The sequence below is a fragment of the Paroedura picta genome, chromosome 18, assembly GCF_049243985.1.
Source record: "Paroedura picta isolate Pp20150507F chromosome 18, Ppicta_v3.0, whole genome shotgun sequence".
Lineage (NCBI taxonomy): Eukaryota > Metazoa > Chordata > Lepidosauria > Squamata > Gekkonidae > Paroedura > Paroedura picta.
Window position 1 is genome coordinate 1221384 of NC_135386.1, and position 18240 is coordinate 1239623.

Consider the following 18240-nt stretch of genomic DNA (forward strand, 5'->3'; position numbering starts at 1 on the left):
TCATGTCTGTGGCATTATACACAGCTGAGGTTCCTCCTCTCAGAGGCCACGCTTCCCAGCCTTTACCCCAAAATCTCCAGTAATTTCTCAACCAAAAGCTAGCAAGCCTAATTCAAAGTCAGCTGAGACCCAAAGCTTCCTACATACAGAAACCCAGCACCTAAGGGAGAGGCCTATGTGAAAGTTTTCTCCCTGACATGCAAGTCCATTTGCCATGCAGTCTGAATTCTGTTTGGAATTCTGCAGCTTCTGTTTATGTAAAGCGGTTGCTCGGGGCAGACTTTTAAGGCTATATGCCAGGCCCTGTCCCTGGTCTTTGGGACAGGATAAGCTGCATATCCAGTACCTAAATATTCCTAGTCAAAAGGAAGGAATGTGTGGTTTATTGGCAGCATTATTTTGGTTCAGTTTACGCAAGCAGAAAAGACATGGTGGCATGGATTGTACCACTCCAGATTACAGGTGGGGAGGATCACATCTTTTAATACTTCCTCTCCTTTAAAAATCCTCTCAGTGTAATTTTTTTTTAAGTCCACACAGCAAGGAATGGACTGCGGTAGAATATTTTTCTCTCCACATTTATTGCCTGTAGGTTTTTTGAGATATATATATAAGGGACATTTCTTCCTCTCTTACAGTTTGAAATGGTACAGTCTCCTCTCATCGCCTTGTTTTTTTACCTGTGCATAAGCCCCCAACAGCTCTTTCCTCAAGGTTCTTTGCTCTAACAAACATGACAGTCGCATTAAAAAATTTAAAAGCCTGTTCTTCTCTAGTTCTTTGCAACGGCAGCAAGAATCTGCTGCTTTCTCTCCCTCCTCTCCCCGTAACTCTTTTCTTGCCACAGTTTTCCAACCAGCAGCTCTTTAACTGGAGAAGCTTTTGACAGCTGTTTGCATTTAATGTGCATATCTTCGCTCATTCATTATTGCCCTTAAAAAAAGAATGTGCAGCCCTCAAGCATGTGCAGTTGCAATCCCGAAAAGGAGTGGCATTTTGAAAAATAGAGGGCTTCTTTCTTTGTGGCTGCTTCCAAGCATGTGGAAGGATGCCCCGAACCTACCTGCTGACCAGGAGGTTTTCCTCTGCTTCCCCCTCCCGCTTTGATGCAGTCCCTTGGTGGCTGGCTACAGCTTGGCCAGCCTCCCATCTGCCTTCGTCCTTTCTGCTGCTTTCAAGCAGCCGGCTGAGAGAGAGCGTAGAAGTGCCGGGAACAGAGCAGAAGCTGGGCCTTTGAACTCTAGTGTTTTATTTCCACTTCTTGAGCAGGTCTTAAGTGCACAACTGAAAATGCTGCAGCCGGGGCTCCATTAATTAGAGAATCTCTTTCACTGACTCTTGAAAAATATTTGGCCAACGTTTACAGTCTCGTGGTCCTTCGGCCCAGTAAATATTGATTCAATTCCTCTGTGATTCCCCCAGAATGAATAGCCCTCGCTTTCAATACCTTGCAAAGCCAGAGTGTTAACAAGTTTGTTCTGTCCCTCTTGCTTTCTCCATTCACCCTGCCAAATGCTGGAAATGTAGGTTAAGAAGAGATCGGTGGACAAAGATTTTGTTGCAAACCTAAAGGCTTAAGCTGGCACAACTATGAAGGAGTTCCCGGCACACGTTTTAGGCTAGCTCTACTTGTTGCAAGCATCAGCAGGTACTGGTGCTGGAAAAAGGCAGAGCCAGCTTCCAGCACTAACTGCTGGGCCCCATGGCAAAGGTGATATTTCCTGAACTTTTTTTCTGAGAGAGATTGATCTGCATTTCTTCTAACTACAGCCACCCTCTCAGGACACCAACGTCTCAGTAAAAATTAGTGAATTAAAACTTGAATGAAACTTTTTCAGTTTCTGTGGTAGCAATGCCCTTTTTATTCATTAAAACCCATCCTTGAAATTCCTAATTTTTGACATTCTTATACGTAGAAAGCAAGCAATGCAACACAACCTTGGCTTTGAAAACGGATGTGCACCGCAAACTAAACTCCATACTCAAGCAGTGTCAAACTCTTGTCAATTAAATGCAGTTAAAACTTCAGTAGCAAGTGAGTCTTTTTCAGTTGGCGGGGGTTTGAAATTCCTCAAGGGCCCTGTCCCCCCATTTCCCCTCCTCAAATAAATGGTTTTTCAATGGAGCTGCCCGGGGAATTGTGCTTGGCGGGATTCTGTGCAGAAGAAGTGCTGTTTGTGCAGAACACGAAATCTATTTTTGCGTTCCTCCCCATATAAATCCCTTCTTTCTCCCTTCCTTCCCTGTCCCCGCAATCCATTCACAGATGACCAAGACAATAAAGCTGTCCCTCCCTTCCCTTAGAAAAGCAAAGAAGGGAGAAGTTAAAGCTTTATTGCTCTCTGCCATTTTTAAAGAGGAAGACAATCTGTAAAGCCAGAAAGTTGACAGGTGAAAGGCTTAGAGGAAAGAGCTGTATTAAAGCACCCTGCTCGGTGGAACAAGAAACAAGGTTTCTAAGCACAGCACACACTGGAGCTTAAGAACTATCAGTAGGATTGAAAGATCACCAAAGGGACAGCAAAGGTGATGGATACAGCCTCACGGTGATCAAGGCAAGAGAGTTTCAGAGATTGTTTTGCTATCACCAGCATCTACGTCATGACCCTGGCATCCCTCAGAGCTCCCCCATCTAAATCCTAGCCAAGGGCAACCTTGCTTAGCTTCCAAGATCTGATGAGATATTGGGAATGGTTATGGTCTACCAGGAAGCTTTCCAGCACTTGTGCCACTGGAATGAATGGCCATGGTTCAGATTTCCCTTCAGCCAGGAAACCTACAAGCAAAGGCCCTTCCTTGTTGAGTACCCTCAGAGTCTTGTATCTCAGTACCTGTCACTGCCCTTGAACAAGGGCATTGCATTTAGCTGGAAGGTACAGCGGTGCTAGTAAGCCAGAGCTCCCTTCTTCAGATTATTTTGGAAAACAGTTTCAGAACGAAGGGAGTTTCAGATGGGGAGCCCGTTTTGATTTGAGTCCAGTAGCACCTTAAGACCAACAAGATTTCTGGAGTATAGAAGACATATCTGACAAAAGGTGCTTTGAAAAGCTTATTCCCAGGAAATCTTAGTCTTTCAGGTGTTACTGGATTCCCATCTTCCTCTTTTTTTTAACATATTGTTCCCTTTTATTGCACATACTGTCTGTGATGCATCCCTGTCATTGTCTCCTTAATTTTCACCATAGTTGTCTAGTGGAAAAACTTGGTTAAAAAAAACCAAAACCTTTACATGACTCTGTAGTGTTTGAATTGGTGGTGTATAATTATGTAATGATTATACAACTTTAATTGCACTTCATCGTGAACCTAAACGACATAGTTATGAATAGAGTATAATTTTAAAAATTACTCATTCCCCCCCCCTCATTGCTAGTTTGCTTTATCATCACTAATTACTAATTTGTGGCTGTTCTCTGAGGTATTGGTATAATTCGATGAGGTTCCAACAAGCTTCTCCTAGGAGCTGGAATTATATTATAAGGTTGCTCCGAAAAACTTTGAGGTTGTGGAGGACATGCATGGCTGATCTACGTCCCTTTCTTGCAGTTTCTAACTTTTTGAACAGACTCTGGAAAAAAATCTGTTTATTGCTCTTGAGGGAACAAAGTTCCTCTTACATATTACTTTCCCTCTTAGTCTCAGTAGACCAGAACAGTTCCGGCATTAGAACATAAGAAGAGCCCTGCTGGATTAGACCAATGAAGGCCCATCTAGTCCAGCATCCTTGCTCACTCAGTGTCTAGCCAGTTCCTCTGTTCAGCCAACAACAGAGGCTTAGGCCTTCATAAGAATATCAGTCTTGCTGGATTAAACCATTGGTCCATCTAATCCAGCATCCAGTCTCAAACAATAGCCAACCAGTTACTATGGAGGGTTCTTTGGAAGGTGGATTCTATGGCATTGAAGTTCCCCTTCCCACAAAATCTCCAGGTACTTCCCAACCATGCCTTCCTCACAGGGTTCTTCTGAGGATAAAAGAGTGAGGGGTGAGGAAACTCATATATACTGTCTTGTAGAAAGGACAAGACAAATAGGTGTTCAGTAAACAACTTGTGGTTCTGTTCTTGCCCATTGGTTGTCAAGGCAAGTTACAGACCAAGAGCTATATAAACTGTCATTCACCTTTTGCTGTTTGCCTACTCTTTGTAAATGGAAGGGGACCGAGGCTGAAGGCTGAACTGGACTACGTTTGTCACCAGTGCTTTCACTTGACTTTGAGAAGCGTGTCCATGTACCCTCGTCGCAAGGGGCATTGCATCCCCGCATACTTCTGCAAAGAGCATGTTTCAAGGTGAAATTGAGACGTTGCTCTCTGCGGTCAAGTATAAAACCCTTCACCTTCCCACTTAATGAGCATACTGCTAATTTCCTTGTCTCGTCAGTGGAAATGACACGGCTTGGCTAAATCGGGTGTTTCCTAATTTAATGTGTCAGCTTGTATATCTCTTATCACAGATCACTAGGAGGAATATATTATATATAGGATATAGATATATAGATATATCAGCATGAAGGTTTGGCTTTTTCTGTAATGTATTTATAGTGTGTCTAGTTTCTTCTGATTGCCCCTCCAACCACTCTAGCAGTGCTTTTTAATACTACTATTACTAGAAGTAGTTGTTATAGTTGTAGCAATATAAAAAATTATATTTATTATTTATTTATTAATTAGACTTCTGACCCTCCACTCCCATACGGCTCGTGGTGGGTTACAAATGTCTGTATAAAAAAACCAATAAAATACCCCTTAAAACTACAGACAAAAATACATCAAATAAAAACAACAAGATGCGGCAAAACCATTAAATCCCCGATCTGCCTTATAGAAATGGTAAAACCATTAGGTCCCCAATTCTGTTGCATAGAGAGGGCAAGGAAGGGCACTGTGGTATAATAGTTGCAGTGTAGATGTCAATGAATAGGCCTAGGTTCAAATCCCAACTCTTTCTCAGTGTGCTCAGGGTGACCTTGGAGTGTTTCTGCTGACTCCCTCTGGAACTCGTGTCATGGAAAGAAAAATCACACAGCTATATTGGGGAAGACATCAGAGTGCAGAATGAAAAGAGACGAAGGAAGGAAGGAAGGAAGGAAGGAAGGAAGGAAGAAAGAAAGAAAGAAAGGAAGGAAGGAAGGAAGGAAGGAAGGAAGGAAGGAAGGAAGGAAGGAAGGAAGGAAGGAAGGAAGGAAGGAAGGAAGGAAGGAAGGAAGGAAGGAAGGAAGGAACAGGCACAATAACCTCACTGCCCTGCAGAAAAGCCAGGCTTCTAAGGCACTAGACTGGTGACTCAGCGGTCCCAGGGTGACTTCTCCCGTGTTCCTTTGTGTCTTATCCTGCAAAAATGGAAAGAAGGAATGGGAGCAAAAGTGTGACAAAGAGTGAAGGGGAGGGGCTATGAGGGGCTATGGTTCAGTGCTAGAGCATCTGCTTGTCATTTAGAGGTTCAGTTATCAGTCCCTCAAGTGTAAAGGGATCAGGTAGGAGTTAATGTGAAGGACCTTTACCTGAAACCCTGGAGAGCTGCTGCCAGTCTCTTAAATACTGACCTTGACAGACCAATGGCCTGATTCAATGTAAGGGAGCTTCATGTGTTCATGTATTGGCTCAATGGCAGAGCATCTGCTTGGCATGCTGTAGGTCACAGGTTCAACACCCAGCCTCTCCACTGAAAAGAGTCACGTTAGAGGTGATGTGACAGACAGAGTGCCTGAACACCTGATCACATTCTAAGTAGACAGTATAGACCTTAATGGACCAGTGGACTGATTCAGCATGAGGCAGTTTCATCTGCTCGCTAATGAACAGACAGTCTGATTCAGTATAAGACAGCTCCATGTGCTCACTTAGACATCTATGCTGGCTCCCTTGTGCTTACAAAGCCCGGTTCTCTCTGTGTCTTAAGTTCCCCAAAGTCAGAGGAAAGCCATGCTGAAGACAATGAATCAAATGAGAGGAGCTGAGGCCTAGCTCTGGGGATTGATTCCCCTGCAGGAAAGCTGTGCATTTTACAGCCAAGTGGTTCCGTCCCTATCTGGTGCAGGCTGAATGAATGGCTCCCATTAGGGAGTACCTTCCGCTGAAGGAGCTTCTGTTCTTGGAATGTCACCGCTGGCGCAGAGGGCATCCATGCCGCACAGCAATATTTTACTGTCACAGCTGCCTGTGACAAAACTACAGGGAGACGATGGGTTTGGCGAAAACAGTGTGGTTTTCAGAAGAGCTCTAGTGCAGCCCCATATCTGGGAATGGAGAGCTGTATCTCAAAAGTTCATACCCCGAAAATCTTATTGGTCTCTCTATAATGTTGCTGGTCTCGAATCTGTCTCTTTTACAGCAGACAGGCACAGCTACCCTCTGAAATGATCCAGCAAGTGTATCTGATGAAGATATATGAGTATCTGACTCTCGATACGAGAATATCTGATACGCTACACAACCACTATACCATGTTGCCATATTGCTCTGTCAGGTTCTCAAACTCCTCTCTCTCTCTGGGATGGTTGAGGATTGCCTTGGGAATGCCTTTGACAGTTCTGCATGATTTCATAAGTAACCTCTGAGAACAGGTCTATGTAAAAGTCCTCAAGAACCACTGAATTATCACTTGGTCTGCATGAAACAGTGGAGAAAGCATTAAGGAAGACAGAACACTAAAAAATGTTACTGATTCTTTGAGAGTCCTGCACTCTGTAATGTTTCTATGTTTTGAATGTGTCATCCTTCATCCTCTCAACCCCCTGACATAATTTATTCCCCTTTAGAGTGAACTAGAAGCATTAGTGTCCATTAACAGCCCCCTCCAATGAAGTATTGAATTGCTTAAAGCACTTTCAATAATACGGACTGATGATCCTTAAGAGGCTTTTGTCCTAAGCAAGGACATGGCATTGGGGTGTCTTCATTCAGCTGAATCCCTCCCAGGGATGTTTGACCATAGGACTTCTCTTCTCAATCATATTGATGTCAAGTACCATGTCTTATGTGAAAGGGACACTGATTCCCAATGCTTACACTTAAGTGATAAAGACACATGTCTATAACTTAATCTTTCATGTGCAAAGAAGAGCTGTTGTACGTTAAACCCCACAGATTGAATCTTGCTTTAATTTTGATGCAGTGGTTTCACATATTTGTATGCTGGCTTTCAGGCCAAAGTGTACTCCCAAATTATCTTGCAGAACTTGAATGCAAATAGAAATTAAAATTAAACGGAACTGTTCCTGGAGAAGTGGTCTTGGGGGGCTGATTTAAAGGAGATGCTGGAGAGGCAGAAGAACTTTAACACATGGCTTTGCACAGGTTTGGCAGACTCAAAAACAACTGGTCTGAAGTGGCATGGAGACTGCAGCAAATTCACTTTATTGTTTTGTGTGAGTTGCAAAGCGGAGATTGCTTTGTCTTTGGAAGGATGCTTGAAGATGGTTTGCCCTTCAGAATCAAGCCTCACCCAGGCTGGATTTTGGCACAATGGAGGAACTCCTGCATTTTGCTTCCCATCCTTCATTGGGGCAGTTGGAAGGATATTATTTTACAGAAACCTTGTGACAGAAGAGTATCTGGCCACCCAAAAGAGTATTCACACTTGTGACATAGGAATTTGCTGGGCAACCTTGGGCCAGTCATACTCTTAGCCTAACCTACCCACACAGACTTGAGGATAAAATGGAGGACAGGAGAACCGTACAAGTTACATTTCTTCATTTCTTCCTTTCTTCATTCCTTTCTCACCCTCAGGAGAAGACTTAGAAAAGGGAGCATGTGATGCCTTCCGATCATAGATCCAGATTCAGTTATGAATCTTGATTTTAGATGAGGGCACTCTTAAACATTCAAAGGGAATGTATTCCAGCCTGTGTCTGCTCCAGTCTAGTCTTCTGCTCAGCGAGCTCTCTGCAGGTGCCGGAGTCTTCTGTGTGATCATCCACCTTAATTGCTGGCTCTTGTTGGCACTCAAGGTGGTGCACCCCGGCAGGAGGTGCAGTCAGGTCTGGGGACCACAGCATGTTGTGTTTTTTTTTCTTTTGACACTGATACAGAAATCAATTCACCTAGAGAAAATGGCAGCTTTGGAAGGCAAATTTTATGGCATTTTACCCAGCTAAGATCCCTTCCCTCCACAAGCCCTGCTCTTCCCAGGCTCCAACCCCCAAATCACTAAGAATTTACCAACTCGAAGTTGGCAGCCCTACAAGGACCACAGCAGAATTCTTGCCAAACATTGGTGGAGATGAAGGGAGGTGAAAATTAAGCTGGTTTTAGTATTTGGAAACTGCTTGCATTGCACAGAAATGACTGTTGTTTTGATTTGTTTATTTGGCTTTTTAAAAAATGGTGTGGGGTAGGGTTTGAAAGGCCCATTAGCTCTGCTTTGAAGTTGGTAAGCAAAGGTCAAGAAATGACATCTCTAAAGGAAATGTTTTTTCCCCTGATACATAGATTTTGTTGCTGTAAATACCACAATATGTGTGATATGCCCTGTTTTCAAAACAATTTGGCCACACAAAGAGTGGGCTGCAATGGACGAACTGGAGTGCCAAACTGCTAATCAGCCCCAGATTTGTTTGCATTGAACAATAATGTCAGATGCAAATGCACCAGTGATTGATCTAGTGATAGCTGTAATTTCAAAAGACTCACTCAGTGATAACTGTGGCCACAGCTATGACATAGTTTTGGCATTTTCATGACATTTCCTTTTGCTTTACTTTGAAAAGGATTGCATTGATGTTGCAAAGTTGATCTGCATTACCAAGGCTACATTGTTGCTTATGAAATGTGTTAATCAAAGTGCAATGAAGCTGGGTGGTTTTGAGAAGTTGCCTTTTGCAAATGACTCGTAGTTACAACAGTTGGGTGAAGTTCAGCCGCTATCATGGGGTGGAGTGATTTGAGTCAAATTTCCCATTTGGAAACTTTCCTGGACAAGCATGCATGTTGATTGTTTGCTGTAACATCATAAAACTTAATTGTTTTGCAACCAGAAAGGAGTCTTTGAACACTTAGGTAGACATTCTAAAACATTTGGTCCTATATACCTTGCATGCTGCTGAGACAGATTTCTGCTTAGCTCACTTGATGTAGGTTTGCCAACTGTAGGTTAGGAAATAAACTGGGGATGGAGGGGGGGGGGGGTTGGAGAAGGCAAGGAGAGGAGAATAGCCATTTGCTCCAGGGGAACTGATTTGGCTCATCTGGAGACTGTAATAGTGGGAGATTTTCAGGTTCCACCTGGTGGTTGGCAACCCTACTTGACAGGCAGGCATGGATATTTAAAGAGATCACTTGACAGTTTGGGATGGCATTCTATGCACATTTCACTGTTCCATGGAACAAAGTGGAACTTACTTCTGAGTCAGTTGACTTCTGAGTCTTCAGCCAGCCCCAAACTTATTAGTGCTTAATGTCTGCTTACCACCTGCCTTGGTAAATACCATATGAAAAGGTGAGCATTCACATGGGACCAATTCCCTGCTCAACGGACAAATGGCCTGCTGGGTCAACTTACAGTGTGTCTGATCAAATGCAACCTTGGTGGTCTCCCCATTTCATGTTGCTTTCAGCACACCCACATTTTCACAGATAGTTGAGTTTTTTGCACTCAAACCTGCTCTAAATTAAAGTTTGCAGGTTTTATGTGGTATTAATATGCCTTGTGGACCTTGATCTGGCGAAAAGGCAGCAAGAAAAATAAAATAAATGAAAATGAACACTACTCCAAGATTTGCTAATAATGATGATTCTTTCTTCCCACCAGGTATTTCTGTAACGAAGAAGACACACACCTGTAAGTAAGACCCTTCTTTTCCTATTTTGTTGTGTGTTCTTTCATGTACATGATAATCACATGGGTGTGTGATGTGTGTGCCTTTGTGCCATACTCCAAACCCAATCAGCTACTTTTGTACGGGATCAATTATGTGATAGTCTAGATGAGGGTTAACCCAGGGAATTAACTCTGTTTTACTGAACACTGAATGGATTAAGTCCAGAGAAGATTTCAGTTTTTTTTAACAGACTGTGATAAGAATCCAAATGTGGAATGCAAGTGTCCAGTTTTGTATATGTGGTTGATGGATGTGTCCTGAAAGAGGAGGTGATGATACCTGTTTTCCTTTTGTTCAGCAGCCCCATTGCTAGTTTTACTGTTATGTCTCTATCCTCTTCAACAGCCCATTGGTCTGTACAGTGATTCTGTTGTTAAGACACTGGTTGGAGATAAGAAGGTGGCATTTGCTATTCAACTACTCATAAATCATAGCCAACAAACATTCCACTAGTTTTCTTGATTGCAGACAGCAGTTTGAAAACCCAGAGGCAAATTCTCAAGTTCAGATTCCATAGTTACAGATGCAAGTTTAAAGGAAGGCGATCCAGTTTTTTTTCTTCTTTAGGGATCTGTACCCTTCAAGGCCTACTTCAAACGGTGGTAGTTTTGGGCTGGTTTCTCAGTTCTGCCAGTAGACATTTCTTTATTATCTGAACCAAGCAGCTGAAAACCTTACAAGGTCATTGCAGGAATGGCTTTTCACTCAATCTGTAGGTCTGTTTCAGAGAACCTTATCAGCACAACTGCCAAGATGTGAAAACTGGATGGCAGAAACTCAGCCCCAGACACGGCAGCCGATTCCCATTTCTTTCCATCAATGTAATGGCCAATCTCACGTTCACAGTTCCAGTCAGCCATTTCAATTATATACTAATCAAGGGAGAACCGTGCTGCCTGTGAAAATCGCAATTGCAATGTGTCCATTAGCTGTTTTTAATTTTTGCCAGTGCACAACTTGGAGAACATGTCTGCCCTTGCTAAAACTCTCTGGTGACTAGGTAGCCAAAGGTTTCTTCTCCCTGGACACACCCCACAGTCCTGTTTGCTTCCTCTTCTTGCAGTAGAACAAACACAGAGTCCTGCTTGCTTCTGTGGGGAGGGTAGACAAAGAGATAGTGAGGAAGGCTAGGCCAAAGAAGGGGCCTCGATCTTGTCTCCCTCTTGACCAGGGAGTTCCAAGGAGCACATGTGTTCCTTAGCTCTTCTTGTAAGATAAAGTGTCACATCGACACATGTAGCAACCGTATAACAAATCAGACCCTTGGTTTATCAAGGTCAGTACTTGGCAGCAGCTTTCCAGGGTCACAGGAGGAGGACTTTCATATCACCTACTGTCTGATCCTTTTAACTGGAGATGCCAGGAATTGAGCTGGAGACTTTTCAGCATGCTAAGCAGATGTTCTACCACTGAGCCACAACCCCTTCCCCAGAAGGCACACATGGACACACAAAGCAGCTTTGTACTGAGTCAGACTATTGGTCTGTCAGTATCAGTATTGTCTACTCAGACTGGCAGCAGCTCTCTGGGGGCTCAGGCTGTGGTCTTTGCCATCACCTACTACCTGGTCCTTTTAACTGGAGATGCCAGGGATTGAACTGCATGGTAAGTGGATGCTGAGCCATGGGTCATTGGTATGCGTCGGGGGTAAGAACAAGACAGTTCACCAACTCCATCTCCTCTGTTTCTCTCATGTTTAACTCAATAATTTTTTTAAAAGTTTGAGTTCAATGGCACATTGTTCTATTTGCTTCAGATCAACACAGCTACCCACCTGAATCGGTAATTAAGATTCTCTGGTCATTGCCTCACAAACTGTGATTTGTTCTTTTGTCTCTGGGATTAAACTGAAATCCTAGCTTGGAGAGACGAGTTTGTGGCTTGTCTGTAACAACAAGTTGTGAATTGCCCTGAGAGTGGAAATCAGTCATTATTGAGCTGCTTGTTGGGGAGGGAAGTGGGGACAGAAGCATGCTAACCTGATGTTTACTGAGAACCCATAGTATGACCTATGAACCATGTTATATTTACTTCTGCATTTATATCCAGGGAGTTTACTATGAAAAGCTTAGGAGTGCTGTTGTTTTGGATAGAAGAAGAGTTGGTTTTATACTCCGCTTTTCACTACCTTAAGGAGTTTCAAAGCAACTTACAATTTCCTTCCTCCTCCCTCTGTGAGGTAGGTGGGGCTTGAGAGAGCTATAAGATGTCTCCAGTTTTAGAACTAGATAGGAAAGTGAGGGAGGGATGGCAGTGAGGAAAAGTTGGTATCACAGGTAGTTAAGGTGGGTACCAGTTTCCTTTGTGAATGGCTCCTGACTCTGAGACACTCTTCCATTTCTGCCATGCAAACGTCAAATTAAGGGAGGCTTAAAAAATGCACAGGCAGACATACTCCACCCAGCCAGCCAAAAAAACCCCACTTTCCTCCAGGAAAGTCAGAACTTTCCCCAAAAATGATAGTTAACAGTCTGTGCTGCGAGCACCAATGCCTCTAGAGAACAGGCAGAAACTGAATCCTGTCCCCTGAGGCCAATAAAATAGCTGTTTGGTCCCTCGTGTGTTACTGCCTAATAACTTAACCGAGCGGCCTGCGGGTCCCTTGGGGGGCTTCTCTGCATGGCTGCTCCCTCCCTTTGTTAAGAGAGCTTATTAAAAATGATTTTATAATGAAGTTGCCTCAAATAGCAGCAAGTTCCCTGCTTGTCCTTGAAGCACTCTTTGCCCTGGTAAAACAATCCTCAAGACAGTCTAGGGCTCTCTTTCTCTCTTTTACTCTCCCTGGTTCAAACTTTCTTTTTTTCTCTAAACTATTATATTAAAATTGATATTTTCCCCTTGGTGGGAGGGAGAACACACCTGTTCCTCACCAGCTGCTTTGAGGAGCCAAAATTCCTCTAGTACCCATTATGGCCAAATATGGCTATCCATTTCCTGCGTTGGCAAGTCATCAGTCAGACTGTGGCATCCCACCCCTACCCCTGCTGCCATCTGAGGCAAGTCCTTATGCTCAGCAGACCTGACTGAACAAACCTGAAGATGCTTTATACTGAATCAGTCAGTTGTTCTGTCAAGGTCAGTACTGTCTACAAAGACTGGGGGTGGCTACCCAGTGGTCTTTCTCATCACCTACTGGCTTGTTCTTTATCTTGGAAATGCCAGGAATTGGACTGGGACCCTCACCTTGCCAAGAAGATGCTCCCTCACTGAGCCATGGCCCCACCCTTGTAATATGTGAACACATGAAACTGTCTCATACGGAACCAGGCCATTGGCCCCTCAGGCTCAGGATCTCAGGCTGACTTGCAAATCCTTTGTCACCATGAAACTCATTGGGTGTCTCTTAGGGATGCCTCCCCTGGAATTTTAGCTCCTCTTCAAACTAAAGAGACACATTCCCCTGGAGAAAACAGCTGCTTTGGAGGATGGACTCTATAGCATTATTCTCCACAGAGGTCCGTCCCTGCACCAAACCCCTCCCATTCCCAAGTCCACCCCCAAAGTCTCCAGGTATTTTCTAACCCAGAGCTGGCAACCATATCACACACTCCTGCAGGGCTGTTATAAAATGGAGGGTGTACTGCTGTATCCCACAAGGAGAGTTTCAGATTCTCCGTCCCTCCTGCGATTGCTTACAAGTCCCCAAGTTGTCTAATAAAACAGTTCCCTCATTTCTAGCAGTGCTACACACACATACCCCTACCGGTGTTGCTTCTACATTACACTGACATTTGCAAAACTTTGCCGGTGCCGATTTTTGAAATCTTGCAGGTGATTACGCTGCAAGGATATTGTTCTGTACAGCTGTGGCCGTGGTTACGGTGAGTGGCTGGAAGGTGAGTGACAGAGATAATGAATCGTAGTCACACAGATGCTTTGGAGCAAGTTAATTCCAGCAGGGCTCTTGGGCCACTTTGGCACCAACCATATTCTAGCAATGCCCAATTAAAAATTCTGGGTCTGGGATTCAGCGGCAGTTCAGGAGACATAGTTCCTGATCTTAGTCAGTTGGTGGTTTTTAAAACCCTTCACTGAGACTTTATTCATAAAGTTTTAACAGGGCAATGTGGATAATCTATGGGAGAGTTAGAACACAGGCTATTTAAAGGGTGACATCAGAGGCAGCATTAGATTAGTGCGATCCTATACAGGTTTACTCAAAAGTAAGCCCTGCTGCATTTAGTGGGATTTACCCTTGAGAAGTTGTTTTAGGACTGTGTTGTTCAAATACACATTCACTGCTCCAAAAGCAGATGTTCTGGAACTGGGGAGGGGGTTGTATTTTCCACCTCTGTTTCCATCAAGCTTAAAATATAACATCTGTTTCTCCCAAAGGCTCTTTTTTGCAGCCCAGTCATCATAAATCATGGGAAGGGAAGTTGCTTTGTTTAGTGTCGGCTCAGTATAGAGGTATCCTGATTATTTATGGTGGAAGATTCCTCCTGTCATTTTGGACATTATGGTGTAGTTGTTGGACTATCCCTCCTGGCCATGCAATTCATTGACTGATCTTAGGCCACTCACTGAAGCTCACTGGGTGACATTGGGACTGTCACTGGTTAATTGGTGACGGGCATGTCATTTAAGTTTATTGGGTGACCTCGCATCAGTCACTGAAGCTTGTTGGATGTCTTGGGAAAACAGCAGGGCCTTTGGGCCTTGAAACCAATTGGAAACTGCCACAAAGCTGCAATTGTGGGTTCTCCTTTCCCTTATCTGGTCAGCCCCTACTTGCTGCCCTATACCAGTCTAATGGGATGAGTGAAGTAGCCCTAATTTAGTGGGGAAGGGCCTGGACCCTGAGCTCCATCCTTTCCTGCCTACATGCAATGGGCCTTCAGAAAGCCTCTCATCCTGAGGCCCATTGTGCTGTGGTGCTGACATTAGCACTTGCTTGCGGTGAGCTACACAAGTGTCTTCTGCCTCTGCTACGGGCTCACAGCAGTCATCCAGAGCTTGCAATCAGGCCTTTGTTCATAATCTGTGAGGGGATCGGCAAGTTAACAAAGCCTGTTACGAATACGTGAGGAAGTGCTCAAAGATCCCTTTCAAGATACAGGCTGCTGGGTTCCAATGACCGGCATCTTTGTTCAGCGGCTTTGGGAGGAAGCTGTTGCTTTATCACTTTTGTTCCTGTTATTAGACAGATATGTAGGTGGAAAGGTTGCCAGAGAATTCTCACTGATAGAGAAAATAGATTTCCTGTCCTGGTTGTCGTCTCCTCTGCCCCCCCCCCCCTTTCTACTTGCTGCATTTAACAAACCCGTTCTAGATTCTTGCTCTTGATTTTGTCTCTCTTAAAATGAGCGGGAACATACTTTAATAGAGTTATAATAAGAGGTGTAGATGGAGCTGCGTAAAGTTATACTAGGGAGTTAATAAGAAGAGCTCTGCTGGATCACGCCAGTGGTCCATCTGGTCCAACAGCACATTTAACACACTGCCAACCAGTTGCCCACAGGGCCAACAAACCAGGGCAGTGGGGCCAAGGTCTTTCCACAATGTGGCTTCCTAGCACTGGTATTCAGAGGTTTTTTGCTTCCTTTACCCCTATGGCTACTGACAGACCTCTCTTTCACGACTATGTCTAAGTTCCCCTTTAAAGCCATCAGTGCCTGTGGCCATTACTACCTCCACTGGCAATGGATTCTACTAACTGAATTACTCATTGAGTCTATTAAAAATTCCTTTTGTTTGACTTAAGCATCTTGCCCATCAACTACCAGATTGTCCTTATTCAAATGCTTTAGCTCTGCAAAGAACTCCAAAAAGTTGGTGAGGTAGGAGGTTTTCAGAAACCATAATGATTTCCCCTCAGCTGGCTTTGTTCCTCAGTATGCCTGACAATTCTACCAATCAACCTGTCATTCCATGAATCTGCACTGGACCCTTTAAAAAAGATCAGTGTGACATTTATTAATTTCCAGTCATCTGGTAACCAAGGCCAATATTACAAACAAATTGCATATATATTTGTTAGAAGGTCTGAGATTATTATCTAAAGTTAATAAGGATACCCTAATCTGGATGGCTCAGACTAGCCTGATCTGAAATTAAACAGGTTTGGCCCTGGTTAGTAGTTGAATGAGAAGCCACCAGGGCAGTCTCAGGTTACCACACAGAGGTAGGCAATGGCAAACCACTTCTGTTCATCTGCCCTGAGCTGGATGGCCCAGGCTAGTCAATCTTATCAGATCTCAGAAGCTAAGCAGGGTTGGCCCTGGTTAGTATTTGGATGGAAGACCACTAAGGGAGTCCAGAACTGCCCCACAGAGGAAAACAACGGTATGAGTTGCACATTCAGGTTCCCATGGCTACTGTTATGCTGTGAATTGACCTGCTGACAGGTCTCTCCTCTGTGACAATGCTCCTGTTTACCAATGGGTGACTACAGTTTCAGGAAGAGATTTCCTGCAAACATCTGTCTTGAGACACTTCTCCAGGCTGTGTGAAGGATAGTAAATGACAGCCGTCCACTGGCTGACAAGTTTAATGGTCCATAAAAATCCCAGCCCTTGGGGTGTCGCCAGTTATTTATCGTTCCACAAAGCAAAAGAGTAAATTTGTCACTTTCAGATTTAGGTGACTGCGAGTCACAACGGTAGCTTCTGCAAGCTGCTTCTCCATCACTTTAATTGCTCAGGATCATCATTGGGCCCAGATGTGAGGAAGAATGCAGGGTTGGGAGGAAGGAGAGTTTATTTGCTTCTGTTCTCACACCCCTCTCCCCTTTTGTCTCCCCACCCAAGTTTGCTCTGTCAAGCAAGATTCAAGTTGGGTGAGGCATGCAAACACCTTTGGAGATGAAGGCTGGTTAGATTTAGGGTTGTCAGGAGCTTTAGATGAGAAAAGAGTGCTTACTGATTCACGTATTAAGGAACAGACAAGTTGGCACTTTGTCTACTTTATGAAAGGAGCTTGGTTTCATGGAAGTTCGTACGCCAGGTATTGTTTTTGGTCTTTAAGGTTGTTCTGGATTTGAATCTAGCTCTGGTGTTGCTATTAAATACATTTGCCAACTGCTGGTGACCTTCTGACTCTTTCTGAGAAGCATTGAACAGCTGGCATCTGGTATATGTGTGTGTGTGTGTGTGGTGGATACTCCCAACGTTTGCAGAAGTGCTTCTTCATACTGCACATGGTGAACACATGGAATTCCTTGCCAAAGCAGAGTTATATGCTGGACGGTGGAAGTCACAGATAGGCATCTGGGTGCTCTTGACTCCAAGAAAGAAGGAGCAGGAAGACTTGCATCCATCTTCTTTTATTTTTGGTTTGTTGCAGAGGGGAGAAAAACAAGAGAAAGTGGCTCATCACCTTCAAGAATCTGACCCTCTCTTTCCTGCCAGAAATAATTACTCATTTTCAGTTGCTTTTCCTAGAATGACTTAATGAATGTTGCATAAGGGTGAGAAGTAGGACATCCTGATGGGATCTTGGTGAAGGTGAGTGAAAGTGTTGGTTAATGGGAGACGGACAGCTGGCAGAGGCGGAGGCTTCCGAGGCCCCCTCGCAAGGCCTCTTCAAGGCTATCAGGACAGGAGCCTAACCTAGGCCAAGTTCTCTCCCTGGTCTGGGCTGTACCGTGCCCTGCTGTAGAATTGGGACTCATATAACTGAATACCCCTCCACACAAGGAACAACATCTGAACAACCCCCTGCAGGACACTCACAACCCTCTCGCTCATCCACTGTCACCTGCCACAGAACCAGCCTCTCTGTCAGGTGGCTATCCACCTTAGAAAGTCAGCAGGTTGGAGAGAAAGCCAGAGCGGTTCATCCAGCAGCAGGCTCCTCAGAGCTGCTAAGGCCTGTTTTTAAAACAGGTGGCTAAGTTTTCTTTTTACTGGAAGCCCAAAATCTCAAACCTGATCCCTCAGCTGTATAATGGAGATGTTGGGGGTGGAGCCTAGGGAAGGTGGAGTTTGTGGGGGGACCTCATTGGTATATGTTATACATCACCCTCCAAAGTAGGCAGTTTCTGCAGGGAAATTGATCTGTTCTCTGAAGATTGGTTGTAATTCCAGGAGATCTCCAGGCTCAAGCTGGTGGCTGGCAACCCTAACCACTGCAATCTCTTCTGCTGTCTTCTACCAGCCTTGCTGAGTGCTGAATGCATCACATGAGCTCACACAAGGCAAGAGTCTCATGCTCTTTTGTCAGTAGTGACACCCTTGGAGGCACCTCGTAATTTCAGAGTACTTAATGACGCTCTGAAACCACCTACACAAGAATCGCGATGGAACCTCGTGCCTTCCTCTCTCTGTCTCTGGCTTCGTGGCCCCATTCTCACTTGCCCTTTGATGGCCAATCCCTCAAATTATGTGGGAGGATGCAACCTTTTGCAGAATGCCTGAAATAGTTTGGGTGCATGGGCTGCATGTGCAATCAGTCATTCTGACCTGGCAGAATACAGCC

General features: G+C 44.3%; 1 protein-coding gene across 3 annotated transcripts in view; it reads left to right on the forward strand.

Annotated features, from left to right (window-relative positions):
- The window catches only part of RORA (RAR related orphan receptor A), a 203522-nt gene that overhangs the window by 110351 nt on the left and 74931 nt on the right, over window positions 1-18240 (forward strand). For 2 of the 3 annotated variants that reach the window (XM_077318290.1, XM_077318287.1), the window contains one exon: window positions 9753-9782. The exons of the other annotated variant lie outside the window; for it this stretch is intronic. In XM_077318290.1, coding sequence (XP_077174405.1) covers window positions 9753-9782 — 30 coding nt within the window. The remainder of the gene's footprint in view (window positions 1-9752; window positions 9783-18240) is intronic. 3 annotated transcript variants of the gene reach the window in all.